The sequence below is a fragment of the Triturus cristatus genome, chromosome 7, assembly GCF_964204655.1.
Source record: "Triturus cristatus chromosome 7, aTriCri1.1, whole genome shotgun sequence".
NCBI classification, from domain to species: domain Eukaryota; kingdom Metazoa; phylum Chordata; class Amphibia; order Caudata; family Salamandridae; genus Triturus; species Triturus cristatus.
The window spans coordinates 722,431,900-722,450,798 of NC_140590.1; the positions used below are offsets into that span (position 1 = coordinate 722,431,900).

At 51.6% G+C, this 18,899-nt stretch overlaps 1 protein-coding gene across 2 annotated transcripts in view; it reads right to left on the reverse strand.

Moving 5' to 3' along the window:
- The window catches only part of RNF213 (ring finger protein 213), a 2,329,248-nt gene that overhangs the window by 317,964 nt on the left and 1,992,385 nt on the right, over positions 1 to 18,899 (reverse strand). For both annotated transcript variants that reach the window (XM_085617427.1, XM_085617426.1), the window contains exon 53: positions 17,223 to 17,317. In XM_085617427.1, the coding sequence (XP_085473553.1) occupies positions 17,223 to 17,317 (95 nt within the window). The remainder of the gene's footprint in view (positions 1 to 17,222; positions 17,318 to 18,899) is intronic.

Genomic DNA, 18,899 nt, shown 5'->3' on the forward strand with positions numbered 1-18,899 from the left:
CCCTGGAGCCCTGCGTGGGTGGGCAGGCAGGGAGCCCTACCACTATGGCTCCTTTCAGTTGCCGGCCATCTGGTGGCTCCTTTCCCCTCGGCCATCTGGTCGCGCGCAATGCTTTCCAATGGGGCGACCAGATGGCCGGGCCGGCCTGGAAGTCCCGATGAGGGTCCATTTGCCTCCCGGATCCCAGCCAGGGCTCCAGGAGGCCGGGCGCGTTCGCCCCTAGGGTCCCCTCCGTCACTCGCAGCGCGCGAGTTACAAGAAAGGGGGGTATCCTTCCTCCGGATTAGTAGGGGCAGGGTATGCCGGAACACCCATGCCGGGGCTGTGCGGTTCATTGCCGGGGACCAGACGGGCTACGCCCGGGCAACATCCTTCCCAGGCCTCCGGGGCTTCCCTCCTCCGGGCCGCGGCATGGCAAAGTGCCCAGGGACGGGCTCCACGGGTCCCGGGCAGTCCTCTCCCCCCCCCCCCCCCCCCCCCCCCGGCGCCCAGGCCCCGAGAGCTCCGGCGGTCCTCCCCGTGCCTGAGGCCCAGCCGGGAAGCAGAGTCCCACCCCGAGCCCCTGGTGGGTGGGTGGGCAGGCGGGAGTCCTTTCAGTTGCCGGCCATCTGGTCGCGCCTTTCCCCTCGGCCATCTGGTCGCGCGCAATGCTTTCCAATGGGGCGACCAGATGGCAGGGCCAGGCCTGGAAGTCCCGATGAGGGTCCATTCGCCTCTCGGATCCCAGCCAGGGCTCCAGGAGGCCGGGTGCGTTCGCCCCTAGGGTCCCCTCCGTCACTCCGAGCGCGCGAGTTACAAGAAAGGGGGGTATCCTTCCTCCGGATTAGTAGGGGCAGGGTATGCCGGAACACCCATGCCGGGGCTGTGCGGTTCCTTGCCGGGGACCAGACGGGCTACGCCCGGGCAACATCCTTCCCAGGCCTCCGGGGCTTCCCTCCTCCGGGCCGCGGCATGGCAAAGTGCCCTGGGACGGGCTCCACGGGTCCCGGGCAGTCCTCTCCGCCCCCCCGGGCGCCCAGGCGTCGAGAGCTCCGGTGGTCCTCCCCGTGCCTGAGGCCCAGCCGGGAAGCAGAGTCCCACCCCGAGCCCCTGATGGGTGGGTGGGCAGGCGGGAGTCCCTTCAGTTGCCGGCCATCTGGTGGCGCCTTTCCCCTCGGCCATCTGGTCGCGCGCAATGCTTTCCAATGGGGCGACCAGATGGCCGGGCCGGCCTGGAAGTCCCGATGAGGGTCCATTTGCCTCCCGGATCCCAGCCAGGGCTCCAGGAGGCCGGGCGCGTTCGCCCCTAGGGTCCCCTCCGTCACTCGCAGCGCGCGAGTTACAAGAAAGGGGGGTATCCTTCCTCCGGATTAGTAGGGGCAGGGTATGCCGGAACACCCATGCCGGGGCTGTGCGGTCATTGCCGGGGACCAGACGGGCTACGCCCGGGCAACATCCTTCCCAGGCCTCCGGGGCTTCCCTCCTCCGGGCCGCGGCATGGCAAAGTGCCCAGGGACGGGCTCCACGGGTCCCGGGCAGTCCTCCCCCCCCCCCACCGGGCGCCCAGGCCCCGAGAGCTCCGGTGGTCCTCCCCGTGCCTGAGGCCCAGCCGGGAAGCAGAGTCCCACCCCGAGCCCCTGGTGGGTGGGTGGGTGGTCAGGCGGGAGTCCTTTCAGTTGCCGGCCATCTGGTCGCGCCTTTCCCCTCGGCCATCTGGTCGCGCGCAATGCTTTCCAATGGGGCGACCAGATGGCAGGGCCAGGCCTGGAAGTCCCGATGAGGGTCCATTCGCCTCTCGGATCCCAGCCAGGGCTCCAGGAGGCCGGGTGCGTTCGCCCCTAGGGTCCCCTCCGTCACTCGGAGCGCGCGGGTTTCAAGAACGGGGGGTAGCCTTCCTCCGGATTACTAGGGACAGGGTACTCTGGGACCCCTCTCGGTCCTCAGCCGGCAACTGGGTCCTGCCGTGTGGCAGGGTGCCCGGAGGGTCTTCCCCTGCGAGCCCGGGAGCCCCGGCTGGTTCCAGGGGCCCGGCCGGGCCCCGGGTCGGGGTCTCTGGCCCCGGGCCCCGTCCCCCGGCCTGCGGCACTGCCAAAGGCCCGGGACGGGGTTCCGTTGTGGCCGGGGAGCCTCCCCTCGCTCGTCTGGGTTCTTGGAGCTCCGGCCGGGCCCCTGGGGGCCCCGGGGAGGGCGGCCTCCCCGCCCCGGGCTCCGTCCTGGGTCCTGCCGTGTGGCAGGGTGCCCGGGGAGGGGTCCGGAGGGCCCGGGGAGGCTTCCCCTGCGCCTGCGAGCCCGGGAGCCCCGGCTGGTTCCAGGGGCCCGACCGGGCCCCGGGTCGGGGTCTCCGTCCCCGGGCCCCGTCCCCCGGCCTGCGGCACTGCCAAAGGCCCGGGACGGGGTTCCGTCGTGGCCGGGGAGCCTCCCCTCGCTTGCCTGGGTTCAGGAGCTCCGGCCGGGCCCCTGGGGGCCCCGGGGAGGGCGGCCTCCCCGCCCCGGGCTCCGTCCTGGGTCCTTCCGCGTGGCAGGGTGCCAGGGGCGCGGTCCGGAGGGCCCGGGGAGGCTTCCCTTGCGCCTGCGGTCCCCGGAGCCCCGGCTGGTTCCAGGGGCCCGGGTGGGCCCCGGGTCGGGGTCTCCGTCCCCGGGCCCCGTCCCCCGGCCTGCGGCACTGCCAAAGGCCCGGGACGGGGTTCCGTCGTGGCCGGGGCGCCTCCCCTCGCTCGCCTGGGTTCAGGAGCTCCGGCCGGGCCCCTGGGGGCCCCGGGGAGGGCGGCCTCCCCGCCCCGGGCTCGGTCCTGGGTCCTTCCGCGTGGCAGGGTGCCTGGGGCGCGGTCCGGAGGGCCCGGGGAGGCTTCCCTTGCGCCTGCGGTCCCCGGAGCCCCGGCCAAAGCAATGGGATCTGATCATCTCAAAGGGGAGATGCTGGCTATTGGACTTTAAGTAAAGCCACGATGTCTCAAGCGTAGTTGAAGTGCTAGCCAGTAACAAAAGACACACGGTGACCAGTACAAGCACATCAGAGGAGTTCTACTGAAAGATAGCAAGCAAATCCAGGGGTTTTGATAGAAACATCAAACAACAAACTACACACAGAGTAATGCACAAACTGTTTTAGTGGAGGGACCCTTGATTGCCAAAGGACAAGTACGACTTTGGGAAGAAGATTAAGCACCATAAACTGTCACCGCTCAATTTACCACATGTGGAGGTTGTGCAGGCTCGGGTATAAGACCCTGTTCTACTAATGAGACATAAGGTCCTCCCGCAGGGGCTGGGGTAGCAAGGTCAGAGAACAGATACCCATAGCCTTGCAAATCTTCGTTCTTTTTCCCACAAAGCGCCCTCAATTTGAACCCAGCTATATGCAAATCAGTCACGGCCCTGCTCATATAGGACCAGTCCAGCTTACATTGCCACACCGGGTCCTCCCTGTACTGGACTACAAGCAGCCTAAAACTGGTTTCACCCTGATTGGAGCACATCTGTAAGGCGCAGCTTGGTTCCAGTGGCACAGTAAGCACAGGACGCATATCTGGGCATACCCTTGGCCATTTAAGACATTACATCAAACACACAAAATGTAATGGGAGGAATGCTTGCAATAAGTCTAACCACTGGCAATTGCTCGGACAGCATTTCTACCCATTGTTCTTTTGCCCCCCATGCCACCTCAGGTGCCATCAACTTTTATGCGTTTGATGTAAGGTTCTTTATAACTGTGGCAAAGTAGGCAGTTTCCTTTGCAGCCGTAGCTGGTATGGCTGAATGGGGGATATTGGCAGGAGATGTATCAAGCTCACTGGCATCCTGCAAGTCAAAGAATAGGTTCTCATCGTAATAGATATGGGCTTTCATTATAATCATCAGGGTCCGGCATTTTGTATACGTGCAATAATATCTCAGAATTAGAACGAGAATGTTGTTGGGGTGGTTGCAACCTCAATTAAGGCTGTGGTGTTGGGCCCTCAGAATCCAGAAGGACTGTTTCCTCGCAGGGATGTCGACACTCAGGGTTGCAGGCATTGGTCGGGGTGCCGTAAACAACATTATGCTTGGCACCAAGTCTGGGGTCAGGACAGATTCTGAGATGGGATTGAGTGGCACAGTCAGCTGCAGGGATGAATTCCACAGGCGGTAAACCAACCGGATGCCACCATCGATCTGTGGGGCCTGAAGGTGTTCCATAGGGATCCGGTGGGGTACCTAACACTCTTTCAATGGCTGCCTAGAATTTGCAGTGTTGTTGCGGTATCACTGATTGCCCGGTGAAGTCAGGGTGCATCAGTACGAAATTAGGAGCTGGTTCTGATGATTGAGACCGAGGTCGCAGCATGGAGGTGCCCAGGGCATCACAAAACTGCTTGGTTTTTCTTGCCAGCTCTGGTCGCGATCAGGGGGATCCTCCAGAAAGGGGCTGCAGGCGTCGGCTGAAGATTCGAGGGGGTCACAGATCACGTGATCTCAGTTCAGGATCGCCAAGGAGACCTCTTCGTGGTGTTGGGCCACTCAGTCCATGGTGCAAACTCGCAAATTTGGCCAGTGTATGAAGGTGAGCAAACCCAATGCTTAATGGAGACAAAGTCTGGAAGCAGCAAATGGCTGGGGTAGCTCACAAAGGCGGCAAGGCTTGGCACCTCGTCCCAGGATGTACATAGCTCCAGACCCCCGAAAGCGGCAGGCTCTCGACCCAGGGGTCCAGAAACATGTCTGGTGGTAGCAGCTGGCGAACAGCCAATCAGCCAGGACACTAGAGTTAGGTCGTATTTCAGGGGACATCTCTAAGATGCCCTCTGAGTGCATTTTTCATTAAATCCCAAAATTGGCATCAGTGTGGGTTTAATGTTCTGAGATGTTCGATACCAATCTTCCCAGTTTCCAGTAAAGACATTATGGTGCTGTGTAGTTTGTAAAGACAAACTCCCAGCACAATAAACTCTTAATGGCATTACTGCACTTATAATGTCTAAGAATTAGTTTAGACACTGTAGCGGTACAGGGCTCATGGACCTGTACCCTCACCACTGGTATAGTGCACCCAGCTAGAGGGTTGGCTGACCTATGCTAGGGCAGTGGGTTGTAGGCATGGGGGGGGGGGGGATGTGTGCCATGTCGACTCGTCACTTTGTTCTGCGCCAAAACATGCATCCTGCAATGGCAGTGTGTGTGTGTAAAGGTACAGGGCCTCTAAGGGTGGCACAATACGTGCTGCAGCCCTTAGAGGTCTTTCCTGGCCACAGTGCCATTGGTATCTATGGTACCATTTACAAGGGACTGACATGTGGCCAAAGAGTGCCAATTGGGTTATGTATCAATGCAGTTTTAGGGAAATAACATAGGCCCTGGGTACCTGGCTGGCAGGAATCCAGGGCACACTCAGACAAAGCACATCAACAGTTTAAAAAAAGTGGGGGTAACCATACGAAAAGAGGGCACTTTCTTACATTAGTTTATTCTTAAGGAGTTCAGGAAGGAAATCAGGACTTGGCTGTTCAACTAACTTCATCTGAGCAGCTGGACTCTCAGCGCCTGGATACCTTCCCAGGTGATAGGCAGCGCATTATAAATCCTATTTGATTGATTAAGTGATTGGCTAAGTGTAAGTTCCCCACCCTTCAAATTGAGTACAAGTATCTGAATTTGCTTCTATTCCCCGCAAATGACCACAGGTACTACCTGCATCCCTTTCATTTGTTTATTTCTAGCTTCCTAATACTTAAATGAAGGATCATTACCTCTCTAAAACATGGGTCGCTATAATGGAAGTCTTTGTTACATTTATAACCACTGAATGTCTCCGCTTACACAAAGGATCCCACTATGCTTGCAAAATAGAGAGGAGTTTTCCAAAAAGCCCCCGAAAATAAATTCCTTTGTAATTGCTATATCTGAATTGCGTAAAAATAAAAAATATAAATTACAAAATTAAAAATGTTTTAAAAACAGATTTACTGCAGAAAACATTTCCATACTTTTTCCTTTTTTAAAAGAGAAAAGAAGTGTTTGCACAGGCATTAAGCCCTACAAACTGGAAGACAGATGAAATATCATTAGCCCAGCATTCGCCACATTGTCAGCAGCCTTACAGTCACAGTTCATTTTGACCATCTATTGAAGGCAATAGAAAGTGACAGAATCTTACATCAACATTGCTGCTTCCATTACTGAGGCTACATCAAAGATGTAGGGCTATTTATGACTTTCGTGGAGATGCTCATAATAAAGAACTAGTGTTACAGGTAATTAAATGTTCCATCTACATTATGGAATCTCCATTAATATTCATTAGCACTCAAATGAAAAGCAAGTTCATCTGTTCCTAAAGGCGTCAGAAAAACCAAAAGAGAGGAATTGAGGAAAACCTACCAATATCCTACCATAATACATATATTTTCAGAAGTCTGAAGAAATTTGGAGTCAGCCTCATAGCTCAAAACAAGGAAGAGTTGTCCAAATAACTAATGGATATATATTCCATTCCATTTTTTTTCTTGTACTATAGTAATTGAAGGTCTTTAGATACTATTTTATTGTGAAAACTCAGTCTTGTTACTTTGTGAAATGTGATGATATGCTTCTGAAAAAACACAGCTATTTTACAAAGCATGAAGGAACCCAAACCTCCAATTTAGGTTGGCCATGTACTATCTATATTGTGAAAAAAGGAATATGTTACTTACCCTGTAAGCATCTTTACGTGGCTTGCAGTGCTGTAGATTCACATGCGCTGCATACTTCTGCCATCTAGTGTTGGGTCCAGATGTGTACAAGTTGTTTTTCTTCGAAGAAATCTTTTGAATCATCTCCTCTTGGTGATACTGCACATGGGCATCGACTCCATGGTTAGATTGTTTTCACGCAGGCGGTTGAGAGTGGAGTGAGAACAAGTATCAGTAAAGAGATGTCCATGCAAATGAAGTAGTGCAAAGGAACTCCAACGGTTACAGGTGTCCGGGGAGGAGGGTGGCCGCATGTGAATCTATAGCACTACATGCCAAGAACAGATGCTTAAAGGGTAATTAAAATATTCTGTTCAAGGCATGTGTTGCTGTAGATACACATGCTCTACATTAAGCACAAGTTACTACTTGTGTAACGATATATCTGTAAGAGACATTAGTTAGTGATAGATTCCTTACCTTAGAATATCCCCAGGCGTCAGACTGGATCCGGAAAGTTGTGCTAGCAGTACCCCTGCGCGTCAGTAGGTGGCGTCCTGCGGCTCCACGTCTGTTGCTGGCGTCGTAAGCACCAAGATGACATCACAGAGACTACTTAGACGCCATCAATGCGCGCTGATGTTAGTTCTGTACACGACTTTCCGCGCCAGGAACGCAGAGCAATGCAAGAAACTGACCACTGGTGCCATGAAACTAGGGCCCTGTAGGAGATGACCTTAACCCTAGGAATCAGTTCGCAGAACGGGGAGGTTGGGTGGGGCGGTAAGGAATCTATCACTAACTAATGTCTCTTACAGATATATCGTTACACAAGTAGTAACTTGTGCATCTGAAAGACACGTTAGTGATAGATTCCTTACCTTAGAATAGATACCAAAGCAATACCAACCCCAGGGGTGGGTCTGCGAATAGATTACACCAGAAAGTCACGGAGAACCAAACAGCCAAAGAAGCCGTCTCTCTGGACCTGACTGTCAAGGCAGTAATGCTTGGTAAACGTGTGCAGCGAGGCGCACGTAGCTGCCTGACAAATGTGCTGCAAGGGGATGCCGTGTCCCAAGGCAGTAGTGGCTGCCGTCGCCCTGGTACAATGGGCACGCAGCCCCACAGGAGGCTCCTTCTTAGCCAACGAGTAACAGGCCTTGATGCAGAGAATGACCCACCGAGAGATGGTCCGTTGGTGGACAGCCCGACCTCTTTTGGCGCCCACGTAGCCAACAAAGAGCTGGTCATCCACCCAGAACGGTTGTGTGCGCTTCAGATAGAACGAAAGCACATGTTTTGGGTCCAGACAGTGGAGCCTCTCTTCCTCTTTGGAAGGATGTGGAGGCGGAAAGAAGGTAGGAAAAGTGATGGTCTGCCCGATGTGGAAGGGCGTGACAACCTTCGGCAAGAAAGAAGGACGGGTCCTTAAAACCACCTTGTCCGGAAGAACAGAAATCAAAGGAGGTTTAGAAGAAAGAGCCTGGAGCTCACTCACTCTTCTGGCAGAGGTGAAAGCTACCAGGAAAGCCGTCTTCAGAGTGAGAAGACGCAAAGGACAGGTATGAAGAGGCTCAAAGGGAGCGCACATCAGATATGTCAAGACAAGGTTCAAGTCCCATTGAGGCATTATGAACGGCACGGGAGGAAACGTGTGTGTAATACCTTTGAGGAAACGGTTAACAACCGGGGACTTGAAAAGAGAAGGCTGATCTGGAAGCCGTAAAAAGGGGGAGATGGCCGAAAGATAACCTTTGATAGTGCCCAGAGCAGAGCCCTGCTGGGCCAAAGAAAGAAGGAACAGAAGGACTTCGGAAAGAGGGGCAGAAAGGGGATCCACAGATTTAGCTGTGCACCATGCCACAAATTTGTTCCACTGGCAGGCGTACACAGTCTTAGTGGATGGACGCCTGGCTGCCAGAATGACATCACAAACTTCAGGAGGAAGATCGAAAGCTGTCAACTGTCGCCGCTCAATCTCCACGCATGGAGGTGGAGGCTGGACAGGTTCGGGTGGAGGACCGTCCCCTGCTGCTGCGACAAAAGATCCTCCCGAAGAGGCAGTCGGATCAGGGGATTGATCGCCATGCTGAGTAGCTCGAGATACCAGTATCCTTGAGCCCAATCTGGAGCCACAAGGATGACTTGGGCCCGATCACACCGAACCTTCTTCAGCACTCTGGGCAGAAGTGGTATTGGTGGAAAGGCATACAACAGATCGCAAATCCACTCGCGATGAAAAGCGTCGCCGAGCGAGTGCCGGCATGGAAATTCCAACGCGCAGAACTGATGACATTGTGCGTTCTCTTCAGTGGTGAATAGATCTAACCAAGGCTCACCCCACTGCTGAAAGAGACCTTGCACCACGTCTGAGTTCAGACGCCATTCGTGATCCATCAAGCACCGGCAGCTGAGTTCGTCCGCCCTGGCGTTCAGAGAACCTGCCAGGTGTTGTAGCACCAAGGTAATGCCTTCATGTTCCAGCCATGTCCAGAGGCGCAGAGCCTCCTGACATAGGGTCCAGGACCACGCCCTGTTTGTTGCAATACCACATGGCGGTGGTGTTGTCCATGAACACCTGCACCACACTTCCCCCGACAGAGGGTGTAGGAGAGTAGGGTCTGCTTTCTATGGTCACCCCCACTTTTTGCATTTGCTTCACTGGTTTTCGACTCAGGTGTGGCTGTGGGCCTGCTAATCAGACCCACAGCCCAGCTGTTCTCTCTCTAAATTCATACTATGTACTTTAGGTACATAACCCAATTGGTAAGGATCACCTTATTGGCCCCTGTACAGTGTACCCTAGGTACCCAGGGCATAGGTGTACCCTAGGCCTACCAGGGGCTGCAGCATGTATTATGCCACCCCTGGTTGGCCTTCTATTATGGCACAACTGGCTGATCACTCAGCTGGGGCAAGGTCGTGTAATCACCCCTTGCTTGGGTATAGTATCCCTATACCTGCTTTATATATAGACACATAGGTAACCTGTGAGCCACTCCTATGGCAGGCCTTAACAATCCTGAAGGCAGAGTGCTTGGTAACATGTGAGATGGTGCTCTAGCATGAGCTGAGCCTGTCTGCAGCCTTCGGAACCATGTCCTTATAGCTGTTCTATGATATCGCCTACCATATACTCTTAAAGTGCCTTATAATCCTCGCGGTTATGGTAGCTATGGTTTGGCTTTATCAAAACATGTTGTGTAAGGTGTCTAACACTTTGGAATACTACCCCCCATACCATTTCTGACGATGAGGATAGTATTCCCCCCCTTCTAGAGGCAGAAGACGTGTTGAACCCTGAGTACCCGGTTAAAGTTAACCCGAGCCCCAGCATCACAAAATGGATGCTGCTGCCACAGACACAAGTCTGACCTCCTGCTGCTGGGAGACCTTCCAGCAAGGGAGGCTTGGACAATAGGTTTCCTGCCTTGGGAGGTGCGAGCACCACCCCAGACAGGCCTTAGTGTATTGGGGCAGGGAAGGATGAAAGAAACGAGACACTGCCTGGGGCACACAAGGTGTCCCATGCATAGTCCGGTTCAAACCGGTGCTGGGGCACTCCAGCCCCAGTCCTGGCGCGAAACTGGACAAAGGGAAGGGGGTGTAACCGCCCCCCTCCCTGGTCCCACCCATAGGAGGGACCTAGCAGGTAACCCAGCCCCCCAGATTAGTATAAGAGTGGGAGCTGAGTCCCTAGGACTTTGGATTATCCTGAACTGAAACTTGACACGAAACTCTGGACCTTCGACCTTCATCAAGAAGACTGAAGAATCTCCCTTGTGGCCAAGGAGTGGCCACTCTGTGCAAACAGGCACCATCAAGCGACCTGCCGTTTGCTTTGCCCAAGTTCTACGAGGAACCAACTGCAGAGCCCGACCAGCGCCTTGACTTCCAGACTTCTCCGACCCTTATCCACATCCACAGCAGAGCTGAGATCCGTGGAGGCAACGAGAGACGTGGGACCGGCTACCTGGGAAAATTGGCGAGTAACTTCCAGCGCAGCTTCTGAGGCATCCTCAAAGTTGTGCTCTGGGGATTGAGAAGCCCCAACCCCGAGCACCATCTGCATCGAAGATCAGCCCTCCAAACTCCACGAGTTCTGCGTGGGGCCCTTCTGCATTTTCCTGCTCGAGGCGTCTGTCTGGTTGCTGGCCCATTGGCTAGTAGCCTCTGTGACGACGAACCTTTGACTTTCCACCACTGGTTTGGTTCCCCCAGACTGGCCCTTGCTTCCCTGTGAAAGAGAAGCACCTCAGACCTCCCTGGTCTGCACCTGAAGCGAATCTCGATTTCTGCATGGGTTGCCTTTGCCAAGGCTTGTTGACTCCAATCGGGACGTCGACTCCGCCATCAGCAAGATCCTTCGTGGGACAGCTCGTATCCTGGTTCTGGTCGTCCTCGACGTCACCTGGTCCACGTGGCTGCAGAGACAAGCTTCAAGATATCACCTGTGTCCTGCACGACAACGCCTGGTTCCTTCCTGGTTCCACACGGTCACTGGCTAGTGACCCAGACTTTGTCCACTCGACCTTCAGGTGTCCTTCCTTCCAGATCCACCCTTGGATCCACCGGACATCTTCCTCCTGGCCGCCTGCCAGCATCTTTTCTTCAGGCATCCATAGGATCCAGCGACAACACCCGACACATCTTCACACCTATGCACCCGTCTTCCGTGGGTGAGGTATCGCGAGTACTCCGGTGCTCCAGTGGATATTGACTATCCAAGTGTCTTAGTCTTGAGTTGCTTCCTCCTAGTTACTTCGGAAGTGTCCTTATTCTTCTTATTTCTAATTGCTACATTCCCATTGACTTTAATGTAACGCGCGTGTGTGTTTCCACACTGCACACGCCTCCCGTGGACCTCCCACTTCCTCACTCTTGGTAGGGTAGTGTAGCCCCAGCGATTCCCTAGGCCCTAGGCCTACTCCCTATTCGTGATGTGGTACTTATACCACTTTCTTAGTATATGGTTTGCGTGGCCCCTGGGCCTAACTGTATTTTTCCTGTGTAACTTAATGTATGCCATTTAAGAGATTGTTTGTACTTAGACCTCTGAACTCATAAAGAGTGCTGAGGGTATATGTTAGAATAAATACATTCTACTTTTATATATACCTGTTGTGGTGTCCTTTCATTTGGTATTCAAGGGATTATAATGGTATAACAGCTGGCTTCACATGCCATACAGAGTTTAGCCTAAGACTGCTCTTGTCCATGCTACCACTAGGATAGCTGGTCTAGAAGGTTGACTGTACAACCAATCACCATAAGGGTTGTTTGGACTGATACAAGGTGTACACTAGAACTAGTGACATCATATATCAGGCCAACTTCTCACAGAGGGAAGGAATGCTTTCAGTGCAAGTCGAATCGCCCGAACCTCCAAAAGGTTGATATGGAGCCGGGACTCTGCCAGAGACCAGAGTCCTCTGATCTCCGCCTCTCCTAAGTGGACTCCCCATCCCAGGAGGGACGCATCCCTCACCACTGTGTGCTCCGGTTGGGGAAGGGAGAGGGATCTGCCACTGACCCAATCGCGATTCGTGAGCCACCACTGCAATTGTACAGTACCCTCCGAGATCCGGACATGATCGGACAGGTTTCCCTGATGCTGTGCCCACTGGAACTTCAGGTCCCACTGCAGAGCCCGCATATGCCATCTGGCATGTTGCACTAGCAGGATGCGGGAGGCCATAAGGCCCAGGAGCCGGAGGATCATCCTGACTGAAATCTGGGACAGAGGCCGAAAGATTGGAATCATAGCCTGAATATCCCGGACTCGCTGCTCGGGAGGATAAACCCGAAAAAGCGTTGAATCCAGAACTGCTCCGATAAAGGGGAGCTTCTGAGAGGGACTCAGGTGCGACTTCAGCACGTTGATGGAGAACCCCAGCAAATCCAGGAGGTCGGCCGTAGTCTGAAGGTGGTTGACAACTGCCTGGGGCGAGCACGCCTTCAACAACCAGTCGTCGAGGTAAGAGAAGACTGACAACCCTGACCTGTGCAGGTGAGCTTCGCCCACCGCCATCACCTTCGTGAACACCCGAGGGGCACTGGTAAGGCCGAAGGGGAGCACGGCAAACTGAAAATGCTCCTGGCCTACCGTGAACCGCAGGTAACGCCGGTGAGTCGGCAGGACGGGGATGTGAAAATATGCGTCCTGAAAGTCCAACGCTACCATCCAGTCTCCAGGGTCGAGGGCAGCCAGGACCTGAGCCAGAGTCAGCATTCTGAACTTCTCCTTCCGGAGGAAGCGATTGACGTCCCGGAGGTCCAAGATGGGGCGCAGGCCCCCTTTGTCCTTCTTGGGGTCCAGAAAGTAGTGGGAATAACAACCACTCCCTACTTCCGGCCCAGGAACGCACTCGATGACCCCCTTGTCCAAGAGGGCTGCGACTTCCCGCTGGAGAAGTACCAAGTGATCCCCCGACAAGCGGTTGCACCGAGGTGGCATGGCTGGAGGGGAGGACTGAAAGGGAAGAGTGTAACCCCTGCGGATGATCTGCAACACCCACGTGTCCGATGTGATATCATGCCTGATTCCCAGACCCGCTCCTGCGGAAGCCGCGTCCGCGCTGAGGCTGATTCTGCACAGGCTTGCTGAAGGAACGTACCTGTGCGCCTCTGCCGTGACCACGAAAGGAACGAAACCCAGGAGTGGTAGGGCTTTTTGCGGAAAGACCCAAGGACTTGGCCGTGGCCCGCGAGTCCTTGAAACGCTCCAGTGGCCTTATCGCCAAACAGACGAGTGCCATCAAAGGGCATGTCCATGAGCGAGCTCTGGACATCAGGCTAGAACCCGGTAGATCTCAACCAGGCGTGACGACGAAGCGCCACAGTCGTACAAATCACCCTACCCAGGGAGTCTGCGGTGTCCAAACCACACCGAATGGCGAACATAGCCGCATCCTTACCCTCGGCAATAGCTTGAGACAGCACAGCATGGGTCTCCTCAGGACACCGAGGCAACACCTGTGCCACTGTATCCTACACTGCTTGGGAATAGCGGCCCAATAAGCAGGCGGTGTTCACTGACGGCAGCCCCAAGCTGGCCGAAGAAAACAACCGCTTACCGAACTGTTCCAGCTTCTTAGAGTCATTATCCGGCGAAGCGGTGGGAAAGGCACTCTGGGACGTTGAGGCCTGGATAACCAGGCTCTCAGGCGTAGGATGAGTGGTCAGAAAAGCGGGGTCACCAGGTGCCGGGCCGTGACGCCTGGTGATATTCTTATCCACACGGGTCCTGTGGCTGGCAGCAACCAAGTGCCCAACAAGACTTCAGTGAGGGCGTCGTTAAAGGGGAGCAGGGGCTCCGACTAAGTGGATGGCGTTTGGAGCACCTCAGTGAGGAGATTAGTTTTGAGGGCCACCGTAGGGAGATCAAGGTTGAGGACTTCAGCCGCCCGACGGAGCACCATCGTGTAGGAGGCGCCCTCCTCCATAGTAGGCGGGGGAGAGGCAAACCGCGGCAGTAGAGGCAGACATCGTGGGGGTCCGCCAACGACATATTGCGACAGCAGGCTCCACAAGACTTAAATCCAGGCATCCCTACATACACCAAGGAGTACAGGAGACAAAAGTCTCAAAAAGGGTAGTCAAAAAGTGGCTAAGGTACGTGCTCTAACCGCATCTGCGCTTGCTGGCGCGGAAAAAGAAAGAACTGACGTCAGCGCGCATGGGTGGTGCCTAGGTAGTCTCCCTGACGTCATCTCGGCGCTTATGACGCCAGCGACCGACGCGGAGCCGCACGACGCCACCTACTGACGCGCAGGGGTACTGCTACCAAAACTTTCCCGGATCCAGTCTGACGCCTGGGGATATTCTAAGGTAAGGAATCTATCACCAACGTGTCTCTTTCAGATTTATAAAGCAGTCCCTCTCCAAAAGCGGTGGCTAGCCTGTGGGTGTTGCAGTTGTATGGAAGATAGTACGTAGCACTGCATGCCATACATTGGCTTGTTGTCGTGCTAAAACATCCACACAATAATGTTCGGTGAAAGCGTGTGGTGTAGACCATGTAGCTGACTTACAAATATCAGCTATTGGGATATTGCCCACGAAATCCATGGAAGACCCTATTGTATGAGTAGAATGAGCACTGGGGGTGTAGGCAAAATCCTTTTCGTTTTGGCATAACAGGTATCAATGCATTTAATTATCCATCTAGAAATGCTCATTTTAGATGTGTGTTTTTCCTGTGTGAGGGGGCGAAAAAGCAACAAAGAGTTGTTTAGATTTACGGAACTCTTTAGTTCTGGCAATATAATACAATAGAGCTCTTTTGACATCTAGGGTATGAAGGGCTCTTTCTGGAACTAAATCCGGCTGTGGAAAGAAAATGGGTGACTGACTGATTTTGGAGGAAATATGAAATAACGTTTGGAAGAACCTTTGGGTTGGTTCGAAAGACCAATCTATCCCTGTATAGCTGGAAGAAAGGTTCTTCCGAGGTTAATGTCTGAAGCTCACTGACACCCCTAAGTAAAGGTAATGGTGACCAAAAAAGCTACTTTCCAACATTCCAACACAAGAATTGTAGAGAACAGTTATGCAATGGTTCAAATGGTGGACCCATACGTTTGGTAAGTACAAAACTGAGATTCCAAACAGATGCAGGTGAAACTCAAGGTGGAATTACTCTGTTAAGGCCTTCCATGAATGCCTTTATAACTGGTACCTTTAACAATGATAAATGTTGCTTGTTTTGTAGATAAGCAGCAACTGCAGCTAAATGTAGATGTATGGAAGTGTAAGCGAAGCCAGAGGTCTGCAAATGAAGAAGACAGCAAGCAATGATTTGCACAGTTGCTTCAAACGGAGTAATTTGTTTACCGCGACAGTAGAAAACACATTGTTTCCACTTCTCTGCATTGCATGCTCTAGTTGTAGGTCTATGAGCTTCTTTAAGAATGGTCATACATTCAGGGGGAACACTAATGTAACCAAATTCTATGACCTCAGGATTTGGGTGCCTGATTTCTCCATGGTTCTGAGTGAGAAGGTACAGGTTGAGGGGAAGCTTCGTGTGGGGAACTACAGAGAGTTCAAGCAGTGCAGTGTACCATGGTTGGGGAGTCCAAGCGGGAGCTACTAAGATGAGGGTAAGAGATGCTTGCCAGAGTCTCTGAACCACAAGCAGAAGAAGAGGGAGGGGCGGAACAGCGTAGGCAAATATCCTTGACCAGTTTATCCATAGAGCATTTCCCTTGGATAGTGGGTGTGGAAAACTGGAGGCGATGTCTGGGCATTTTGCATCGTCTGCAGTTGCGAACAGGTCTATATGTAGAAACCCCCAACTTGTGAAAGTATGGTAGGAAGACTAGTGGGTGGAGTTCTCACTTGTAGACCGCTTGCCCCATCCTGCGGAGGTTGGCAAAGTGGCTGTCTATCCCTGGGAGGTGTTTTGCCAGCAGTAGGATGTTGTAACGTACTCTCCAACGCTAAATTGTATGAGACAGGCATGATAACTGCAGAGTGACTCCTCCCCCCTGTTTTTGTAAATAGTACATGGTTGTCACGTTGTCTGTCAAGACAACCTAGCCTGCCAGGTGAATTAAAAATTCTTTCAATGCTAGGTAAACAGCTTGAAGCTCTAGGTAGCTGATGTGGAGACCCTGGTGACTGGTATTCCACAGACCCCGAACTGTGAGATCCTGAAGCTGAACACCCAATCCTATAAGGGATGCAACCGTTGTGAGAATGATCTGGGGAACAGGGTTGAGAAATGGCCGGCCCAATGATAGGTTTTGTGTGTTCCACCACTGCAGAAAACGATGAGTAAGGCTGTTTATCAACACTAGATCTTGTAGCTGACCCTGTGATTGAGACCACTGACCAAGACGGGCATTTTTGGCAAATACTAAATCGGCTTCAGCCTATATAGAAAATCAAATTCTTTCATCCAGTTACGTTATGTTTTGGTAGCTTATAGAGCGCACATCCACCAAATGGTCTCTTGACGCTAGTTACTAGTTATTGCAGAGACAGGTGAAGTTATTTACTGACACTGTCACTTGTGAAGATTAGGCACTACTCATAGCTGATCTAGCTAATACGTGATGGAGGCTTCATAACAAGTCAGAAATGTTTATTCTGGGATTTGTCTCTGCAGCGTTGGTAAGTTTATGCTGTCCATAATTACCTAGACGTATTGGTGACCAAACTGCGAGAGGACACCCCAGGAAAACAAAGGGCTTTTGGGGACAGTTGGTTTTCAGCCCTGGATGAGACTTATGACATTTTGCTATTTGTGACTGTTGATAGCATATAGAATAAGAACTGCTAAAAAGCTGGGAATGAACAGAGTGAGAGAACTCTGTAGGTATGGTTAATGGCCCACTGTAACAAACCCTGCTGGATTACTAGTAATAAGAACACATTTGTACACAAACATTGATATTTCTTTAATCAGCTGTACATTAAACAGGTTCCATAGCATATTGTATACTCTCTCCTTATGTAGTATGCTTATCAACAATACATACATTTAATTAAACAAAATTTAGTGCACAAAAACAGCTCACAAAAAAACTTAAATATACATACTTCTTTTGGGCTGGCAAATATAAGCTGTAAGTTTAAACTTACTGAATCATTTGAAATCCCGCTTCTGGTTTATGGGCCTCGCCTCCAATCTTAGCACCGCAGTCAAGACACCGTGAAACTTGCATTGGTAGTCCACACTGTCAAAGAGATAACGTCAGAGGTTAAAACACCAAGTGCCCAGGCTTTGCTCAAATGAGTTTAAGATGAGCGAGCACAGAGAGCCACATTTACATTAAAAGGCTACTATGAAACAGCAATAAAAGATATAAAAACATAGAAATGGACAGCTAAGAAACACATAACCTATGTTAGTTTATGATTTTCTGTACATAAATCTGCAACTACAACGTACGAATGTTATAGGGTGCGGGAGATGTTTTACTAACACAGAGTCAGGTTGTGCTGTGATGTTCCACTATCATGCTGAACAGTAAACTCAATTCCCCTCAAAATCAACTATGTCGGTGGATGGACCTGAGCAATTGCTGAATGTATCAGAGGAGAGGTGTGTAAAGAAGTATCCTAGAACTATGAGAACAAAATTCACCAGAATGATAACTTAATCCTACTCCTCTAATCAGATCTCTGCCTTGTAAATCTCCTACTCATACAGGTTCAGAAGAGAAGGAAAACTGCATAAGTTACATTTCAGGCAAAACTGTTCTCAAGAACTTCCAGGCCACACCAAGGAAATACATTCAAAGAATTAGGGAGTAAAAACAGGAGAAGGCAAGCCCACATAGCTTGTAACTCCATGGTGATGATGGACATGGTTGTTTGTGATTTCACAGAAAAAGTATTTCATGGACTACCATTACCGAGAGACAGTGCTTTAAATGGACTAAAATAAGTGCAGGGACTCATCAAAAGGAGGGAATAACTGGGGGTGGAGCTTGGGGCGGGCATAAGTGTGGTGCTAAAGGCGGAACAAGAGGCAGGGCTACATTCTTCACCTAAGGTTTTTAAGCAATAAAAATATGCATGCATTGTTAGAATATCAGATGTATCTGTCTATTAGCTTTTTACACTAATAACCATTAATATAGTACGTACTAATAAGTATTTATTACTATCCAAAGTAACCCCTTTTTAGCAACCTTAAACAATGAAAAAATTGAGAAAAAAACAGTAAGGTTCTATATATACGCCTTGTTGTTGCTTACAGGTCCTTGCTGCAGGGGCATAATTCACTAAGATATATGCCAAGGAAGTTAACTTGTGACCTACAGGGAAGACAAGGATCTATGCAACAAAAACAGTATCCAACTGAGCTATCTACAGAAAAAGAAAATCTCTGAACTACATGTTGCATGCTATGCTTTCCAGTAGGCACAATGACCCTCTATGCAATTTTATGGTGAGTTGAACCTTAGATTAGAATGCACACAAATCTTTCTAGCAAGCGCATTAACCACAAGAGTTATACACTTTATTGCTACTTATGGTGCCCCAATCTTACTAACTTAAGAAAAAGGCACTGGCTTCCTGTGTCATATGATTAGTAAATGCATAACTGCAAAAAAGCTAGCAATTCATCAGACACTCTTTTCATTATCGGCCCACCACAGGCATCAGTAACTGAAAAAAATTCTTGTATGTGTTTTGAAGATGCACAATATCAATTATTTGACTTTTACATAGTGCTCAACATCTTGTCTTGTGATAGATGTACTGGTGAATTTGTGTTGGAAAGTCTAATGGCAGCAGTTTACAAATAGC